General features: G+C 48.3%; 1 protein-coding gene across 1 annotated transcript; it reads left to right on the top strand.

Annotated features, from left to right (window-relative positions):
- Positions 1–2,153: 2,153 nt before the first annotated feature.
- LOC124687465 (VAN3-binding protein-like) lies at positions 2,154–3,495 on the top strand. The gene is made up of 3 exons (XM_047221247.1): positions 2,154–2,450; positions 2,527–2,896; positions 2,990–3,495. The coding sequence occupies exons 1-3, from the start codon at positions 2,154–2,156 to the stop codon at positions 3,493–3,495; spliced, it is 1,173 nt and encodes a 390-aa protein (XP_047077203.1).
- The last annotated feature ends 5,445 nt before the right edge of the window (positions 3,496–8,940 follow it).

The following is an 8,940-nucleotide window of genomic DNA, read 5'->3' as shown; positions in this document are numbered from 1 at the left end:
ATGGTCATATTATACCTAATATGGGATACCAATCCTTGGAAAGGTGAGAAGATGGTGAAGTGATAGATGGAGCTGAAATTCCATATCTACCATCGGAGCACTGAGATATCTTGCAAAATACGCCAGGCCTGACATTATGTTTGTTTGCAATTTATTGAGAGTGCAATCCCCCGAAAGGTATAAGGTTTGTGTATGGATTATTCTAAGATATATACAAGGCACAAAACTCTTGATTAATTATAGTATGAAAATCAAGATGGGACCAATGTGTGATATATGATAATGGCTAATTATCTGATCCCAACAGTGCCATATCAAAGACTGGATTTACTGAAAGAGTATTTAAAAGGAAGTCTTCAGAATAGACTCTAAATGGGTCCTTCCGGTGATCATTCTGCAGAAATCATATGAAGCATCACAAGATGTGTATGAATTCGCAGAATGATTGACCACATGTGAGTTCATGTGGAGATTCATTCGAATCACCTATCATTATCTACCAAGATAATGTCACTTGTATTACTTATGAGTTATATTTATCCTCATAAATTACAGAAATGTAAGAGGATAATTTGCAAACAAAGTATTGTGATATTCACGGTATCTCTACCAACAGTTGTATTTCATAATTAAGTTTGTGGAATTGGTATGAGACAACCTTTAGGTTTGCAATGTTGAGGGGGAGTAAAATCCCTAGTTATAACTCGTTGATGATCTTCCGATCACTGATATTGTACTCCTTTTCCCTTTATGAGTTTTCCCTAAGGTTTCTCATACAAGGTTTTTAACGAGACAATATAAATACAAGTGCGGACGTATGACACATGGTTTCTCCTTAATTTTTCCCACTGGGTTTTAAAGGAGTTTTCGGTGGCATATCGTTATAATATTTCTCCTCAATTTTTCCCACAGGGTTTTTTTAGGAGGAGTTTTTGGATTGCAATATACAGATGACGAATTGATCAAGGGAGAGTGTTGAGAAACAAACATGTGATCAATTGTATTGGGAGGGATGCCTCCTAGGAGGTGTCTGTTGGGGAAGAGGTGTCTCCCTAACACACCCCTTGAGCAGGTATATAAGTGGGACTCCCACATTGCAATCAAACAAGAGATTCATTTGCTCCATTCCTTTGTGTTTATTCTCTCTATACTACAACAATAGCCATTGATGGCTCCAGCGCCAGCGCCTCCCACCGCAAGGCCTCCTGCTCTAGTGGATGCAGCTCCACCACCACCGGTGCCCTAGTCTTACCCGTGGGTTCCGCAGGAGTTTGTCGACCTGGCCGCCGATGACGACCACAAGTAGGATGCAAACGTAGATATGTTTTATCACTTTTATTTTATTTTGGCTTTCTATTTTGTTTGTTCTCTATAAATTAAGTTTTCATAAATGAGATATTAATCTAGAAAAATGGGTTTGGCCGTTACACCTGGACAACATACCAAAAACTTCTCATTATTTTTGTCCGCCGACCAATCTAAATGGAGCAAATCAGATATATTTTATGTTCGAAATGGGTGAGATGCTCTTAATCTTAAGACAAAGGGTAGAAGTGCACTGATTTTTGGACACGTGGCAAATCGAGTGACAGTTGGAGGTTTGCCTACCCGTCCACGTTGTGACTCGTGTCCGTTTACTCCGACCAAGTCCCCACGCACGTGAGATTCATCGATCAGCGGCCGCTTGGCCAGCCCAGATGCAAAACGAATAAATTTGCAAAGAATGTAAGACTGGCTGGCTGGCGATTCCGAGGTGTCCTTTCGTTGGTTGAACATTTTATACGTCACGGAACGTAGCCATATCCCGACGAGCTTGTCTCCTGCACGGCCTCCCATCTCTCCAGCAGTCCAGTGCGGCGTACCGGGACGGTCATGGCCACTCTGCAACCGGAAGCGACGCCGTCACAGTGCTACGTGTCGCCCGATCCGGCGCCGCCACGCGACAGGGTCGGCAGCTCCGTCACAAACCCAGGTCTCGGTGTGTCCTGCCGCCCACACAGCCTCTTTGCCGTGCTTCGTGTGGCCTCCGCTCGCCCGGCTCCATAAATAGCCGGCGAGGCCCGTGGCAGTGTATCGATCACCGACCGGACGCAGCAAAGAACACTACAGTCTGCAATAGCCAGCACACTAGACGGTTACCGAGCTTGAGGAGGATGGAAGGGTACTTGTTGGGGAGGATGAAGAGGAGGGACCACCTGCTGCTCAATGACAGCACCGGTGCTCCGGCGACAGTTCAGTCGCCGCAGACGCCGATGGAGCCCATGGAGTTCCTGTCGCGGTCTTGGAGCGTGTCCGCGTCCGACATATCCAAGGTGCTTGCCGTCGGCGGCGTCGGCGTGGCCGGCAGGCGGAGCTCCAACTTCGTCGTCGATCGCCTCTCCGGGATGCTCATGCCGGACACGATCGCGCTCGCCGCCGCTTCCGGCACTAACCCGAGCCCCAAGAAGCGCGTAAGATACTAAGATTACAAGCAAACCTGAAATGCAGTGGGAGAGTTCTGTAAATTAAGCCGATTTGTACGTGCAGACTAGCAGGAGCAGGAGCGCGATCTGCGCGCACCACCACACCATCGGCAGGTGGTTCCACCACAGGGACGGGAGCAGCAGGGTGGACAAGGCTCGTGCCGAGCGGGCGCGCGTCCATGCCGCAGTCTCCGTGGCCAGCGTGGCCGCCGCTGTCGCTGCCCTCGCCGCGGGAACTGTGAGCCCGGAGGACCCAGAGGACGCCAAGATGGACGCGGCGCTGGCATCCGCCACGCAGCTCCTGGCCTCGCACTGCATCGAGTTTGCCGAGCTCGCCGGCGCCGATCACGACCAGGTGGCCTCCGCCGTTGAGGGCGCCGTCGAAGTTCGGAGCCCCGGCGATCTCATGACCCTCACCGCTGCAGCTGCCACAGGTGAGCATACTCAGTCCGTCCCTGCTGCCGCGCCTGTCTGTCTATGTGTTTGTTACGCGTGCCGAAGTGTGTGACATTGCTAAACTGTGGCAGCTCTGAGAGGAGCCACGGCGCTGAGGCAGAGAGAGCATCGGGAGGCGAGGAGCAAAGCGGCGGTGGCGCCCTACGACAGCTGCCGCGCGGACATATGGTGCAAGGAAGGGACGCTCCTCAAGCGCGGCCGGAAAGGCGCGCTGCGCTGGAAGCGAGTGTCCGTGTACATCAACAAGAGGTCTCAGGTGATCGTAAAGCTCAAGAGCAAGCACGTCGGCGGCGCCTTCTCCAAGAAGAAGAGGAGCGTCGTGTACGGCGTCCACGACGACACGCCGGCGCCGTGGCCGGGGCACGGCTCCGTCGGCATGCCAGACTCTGCCACGGCGGCATCGGAGAAGCGCCACTTTGGGCTGAGGACGGCGCAGGGCCTGGTGGAGTTCGAGTGCGAGAGCAGGATGCACATGCAGGAGTGGGTGGATTCGGTGAAGAACCTGCTCCGGCAGGCGGCCGGCGGGACTGCTCAGCTCGAGCATTCCTTCCAGTCGCTCAGGCTTAGCGCCTCGTAAGCATGTTTCTATGTTCTGTGCAGCTGTTCCTCGCAGCCCGTTTGTTTTAGTACAGTGAGCGAGATGTCCAAGTTGGAGAATAAATGTGCAGGCCTGTATGAGAACTTAGAGAACCATGTAAATGTAAGGTGCAACAGTCAATGGGTAGATAGACTTCAATAGTAAGATGTTATTTTTATCTGTACCATGCTGAGATGTCGATGAAAAAAAAGTGTTTAAGTTTCTTATAAGAGAACGGGTGTACTTCATTGATCACAAAAACACAACACATAGTCAATACAAATTGTCTTCCAGCTACACTCTGGAGGTAAACCACGCCAAATTAAGGGACTTACAAGAAAGCACTATCGAGCGAGCTAAGAGCATCCCCACTCGTTGGCGCTCCCCACGCTCAAATCCGGCGAAATTTTCGTCCGGATTGGATGAAGATTTGGCGTGGGGAGCGCCGAAGTTCCAGCCGTCCCCCCGGCAGGAAACCCCCAACCTCGACCATTTGACATATTTCAAACAAATTCAACATAAAATTTAACAAGTTCGGCAAACAAGAGTACGAAAATTGCTGAAACAAATTCGGCGATAATCAGTACAATGTTTAACAAGTGCTGAAACAAATGAAGCACACAATTTCACAATTTTTCAAACGTTGGCGTTGCCTCGGAGCCTCCATATGTGCTCCACCAGATCATCTTGCAGCACCTGATGCATTGTAGAGTCTCGAATCTCCTGGCGCATAGCAATGAAGGCGGCCCATGATGGAGGCACTCGGTGATTAGGCTGTGCAAGAGGACCCTCTCTCTCATATGGTGCTTCTTGCTCAGCCAGAGGAACCGGATGCTTTCGCTCATCTTCAATAATCATATTGTGTAGGCACACACAGCAGTTCATCACCTCCCACATCTGATCTTTGGACCAAGTCATAGCGGGGAACCGGACGACAGACAAATCTCTGTTGGAGGACACCAAATGCTCGCTCGACGTCTTTTCGGCAAGCTTCTTGTTTCTTGACAAACTCGCAAAGTTTGGGGGTGCTAGGGTTGGAGATAGTCTTCACAAATGTTGCCCACTTTGGATAGATACCGTCTGCAAGGTAGTATCCTTTGTTGTAGTGCCGACCATTGATCACATAGTCCACCGGAGGAGCATGACCCTCTACAAGCTTGGAAAAGACCGGGGAGCAGTTTAGGACGTTGATGTCATTGTTGGATCCAGGCATACCAAAGAAAGAGTGCCAAATCCAAAGATCATGGGTAGCCACTGCTTCAAGTATCACAGTGCAGCCTTTTTTGTGACCCTTGTACATTCCCTCGCCACGCAAACGGACAGTTCTTCCATTGCCAATGCATGCGATCAATGCTTCCAAGCATCCCCTGGAAAACCCCTAGCTTCATTTGTTGCAAGGATCCTCCGAGTGTCTTCGACGATGGGTGATCTCAAGAAATAGTCCCCGAACACCGCTATGACGGCCTCCGAGAACCGGTAGAAACAATCAAGGGCGGTGGACTCCGCCATCCGAAGATAGTCATCCTGCAGTATCACCGGGAGCTCCATACGCCAGCATCCTCATAGCCACTGTGCACTTCTGCAGGTGACGAAAATCCAACCAAACCGAGTGCAATCCGCCTTGCATCCGAAGTAGGGATCAAAGTGGCGGATGGCATACACAATTTGCGAAATAGCTTTCGCTCATCCCGAATCGACGCCGGAAAACACTCTCACCGTGCAATGGATTGTCGGCGAAGTAGTCGGCGTACAACATGCGGTAGCCCTCCATTCGCTGTCTCGGCTTGCACTTCCGGCGACCTCGTGCCGACCCACCACGTCGACCGGCTTGCCGGTCCGGCGTACATGCTTGCCAAGCAACCAAGGATCATCATGTGCTCGTCGTCTTGGGCGGCTGCTGCCATCTCTTCTTGCATAAGCTCGACGAACATCTGCTCCTCCTCTTCGTCCGAGTCCATGGCCGGCGAGGCAAATGGACGAACACCGACGGGCGTGGTCGAGGCAACCCGAGCCGCGAGCGACGAGGAGCAAGCAGGCCGGAAAACAGAGCCGGCGGAAGAGCAGCCAGATAGGCCGTCGTCCAAAGACGGCGGAATATAGGCAGGTGGGAAGGAGGGGCGGCGGAATCTCGGGCAACAAGCCGGCGGGGTGGTGCCGGCGGCGAGAGAGATACGAGGGGTGGGGAGATTTTGAGCGACGTGGCGGTGGGGTTCGTGCGTCGAGTCACCGACGGATCGGGCCCTTCCCCGCTTTTCACTCGTCCGGAGTCCCCGAGCGCTCCCCGGGGGGCCGGGGGTGGCGTGGGCTCGCCGGATGGATGAAGGGCCAAATCCGGACGAAAATGAGGAACCGGGGGCGCGACTGGACCGAATTACGCCGTCCGGATGGAAAAAACGCTCGCCGGGGGCCTCGACGGGGGCACGAGTGGAGATGCTCTAAATAATAGTACGTAGCAAAGTTCTACACACGACGAACAAGAAAGAAAGACTTAAAACAACACATCAAAATACAAATGTCTTGAACACCTTGGCGCAGGCAGATCGATCCCGTTCCTCCGACTCGATACGTTGTACAACCGACATACTACAATCAGAGGCCACAAGGATGTTGAAACCTTCCTCCTTAGCCCAAGTAACGGCAAATCTCATCGCCATAGCCTCAGCCAACTCCGGATTCACCACCTAATGAAAACTTTCACCAGCTGCTGCAAGAAAGCCCATGTGGTGATCACGAGCAACAACACCCGCTCCCATGCACTGAGAAAAAGTGAAGAGAGCCGCATCAACATTCAAATAGATCAGCCCATATGTGCGACCAAGAAACCTCCTGATTGGTCCCACGACTATGAACGATGTCTTTTAGTGAAGAATGCATCAACATGAACTTAATATATGCCTTGATCCGAGCAGCAACGCCATTAGGAGAAACCCTACAGCCCTCCTCTCGAATCTTGTTTCGAGTATCCCAAGATGCCAAAAAGTGATAGCCAACACCGTGGTCTAGGAACTGCTACACTTGGAAAAAAATTCCATCAGCCAAGTCTTAGTGGGTATTAAAGAACTTACAGCTCAATTGAACCCCAAAATTCTTCTTCACATCATCCCACACACCTCCCTCGCGAAAGAACGGAGGAGCACAGCATGCTCCACACTCTCCTCCGCAGAACAATGAACACATAGCGGCCAGGAATTCTTGTCCCGATGGGAGGCAATTGTGCGGAAACTCTCAATAAGGTAATATACATTTTTCCTGAAGCCTTGATCGCCCACAAAACCTTCCAGAACATAGCATCAGCCAGAGAATCAGATCCCATACTGCGGCCACGCGCACTACGACGTATAGCTGCCTGCTCCGAGCGTGCAAGATGATACGCCGACCCTACCGTAAACTGTTCAAAACGGCTGTGGGCCAAGATAGGAAGTCATCACCACCATAACCGCTGAGCGGAATCCGAAGCACCTGATTTGCTACACACTGTTCAAAAAGGTACGCAGAAGAGGAACGTTCCATGACACTCTCTCCTCATCGATCAAGAAGTCCACCGTTTTCCCTTTGGTAAGAGCAAGTACAATAATGCCTAATCAGCAGGCTATAAGCTAATCCATGTCAGCAAATTCTGAGGTGGAAGAGAGAGACACGATGAGAGAGAAGAGAGCGGGCGATTAGCTAAGCGCCCGGCTACAGCACAGAAAATGAGAGTATGCCGTCCACTTGCAGCCTACAGTCGACGGTAAGCTGATGGTAAGCAGGTGCATGCATGCTTTTGCATGCTGGACCACCTCGAAGCATGCAACATTAAACACTTAAATATTCACTAGAGCCGGACTAATAGACAAGCTATTGTATCAGATTTTTTTTGTGATGGCTATAGCTGACTTGTCCGATGGAGTCTCGGAGACGGACGGACGACCAGAATCATGCAGGGGACAACTGGATCCCGTGAACCAGACCTGAAGTGTCCAGACAATTTTACTTTTCATAGTCTGATTTTTCCAGAAAATATCTATTTTTTTACAAATATGAACATTTTAAAATATGAATATTTTTAAAATAAATTTGTTAAATTTGAAAAAAATTCAAATTTGAACGACTTTTAAGTTCGAACGAATTTCAAATTTGAAAGAACATTTTTAAAAATTGACGATTTTTCGAGTTGAATATTTTGAAAATATGATTTTTTGAAAAATTAATTTTTTCCCAGTTTTGAATTTTTTATTTTTAAACATTTTTTATTTTGTATATTTTTTATTTTAATATTTTTTTTAAAAAATAAATTTGAACATATTTTATTTTAAGGGTTCTAAATATAAAATATTTGTTACATTTTACTATTTTTAAAAATGCACTTTAAATAATTTTAAAATCTTTAAGAAACAAAAAGGAAACAAAAAAACCAAAAAAGAAAAAAGAAAAAACATGAAATAGGCCGACCAGGCGGGCCCATATCGCGTGCGGGGGTGCGGCACATGGTAACTGTCGACCTGGTCGGCATATAGGGCTCGCCAGTGGGAAAGGCAGGGTGGGCGAGTCGCGGCCGAGCGAAGCATGGGGTGGGAGGCGGCCTGGGGAGGGAAACGGGCCGGCCTGGTAGCACCAGCCTGGTACCGACCTGAGGATGAGGCGATACTGCCGGCCTGGTACATAACTAGTACTGGGGAGAGTACTAGGGGTCACGAAGCCACGAGCGGCAGTGGGCCGGTAGCGCTGGAGGTAGTGTTAAAACTTGTAAAATCAAAATATCTAAAGTTTGGAAACTTCAACTGAGGAGACACCAATTTTGTTGGAAAAGGGACAATAAGAGATACCCAATAAGGCCTCCTTAATCTCCAATTTTAAAATATAGAATTCGTGTACGATGAATAAAAATGTAAGAAGTGAGCAACCTAACGCTACACATACTACGGGGTGAAGAAGTATTGCTACTGTCCAAGATCAAACAAGAATTATTCAAACTAATATTCTAGCTTAAATTTTCTGAAGATTCGTAATTTAGTAAATTTCAATTTGTGTTTGTATGAGATATAAAAGCCCCTTCTTCACGAACACCAATTGGATCTTCTTCGTCGACAGCGTGGAAGGATTCCACGACCCGCCACTCTCTACGATCTCCGACTCCACTTCATCATCGAATTTCTGGAGAAAACTCTATTATTTTTGTACATTTTTATTTGATCAATTATGTGAGCTAATGGCTAGTGAAAACAATTCACCATCACACATTTATACTAAACATTTTTTCATTTATTTTGTATAAATTTTTCATTAAACATAAATTAGGTTGTTTGTATGATACAACCTTTAACATAAGAATTTGAATACTTTTACTATTTGCATCTAATGATATTAAACATGTGTAATATTATAACTTGACTTTCATTGTTATATAATACAAACATGCATAGTTTCAAACACGGCATTGCCAAAGAGGAATCCCTTCTGTTATAA

Source organism: Lolium rigidum, chromosome 2, assembly GCF_022539505.1.
Source record: "Lolium rigidum isolate FL_2022 chromosome 2, APGP_CSIRO_Lrig_0.1, whole genome shotgun sequence".
NCBI classification, from domain to species: Eukaryota; Viridiplantae; Streptophyta; class Magnoliopsida; order Poales; family Poaceae; genus Lolium; species Lolium rigidum.
Note: the sequence above shows the minus strand (reverse complement) of the source record. Positions and strands in the feature narration are given on the sequence as shown.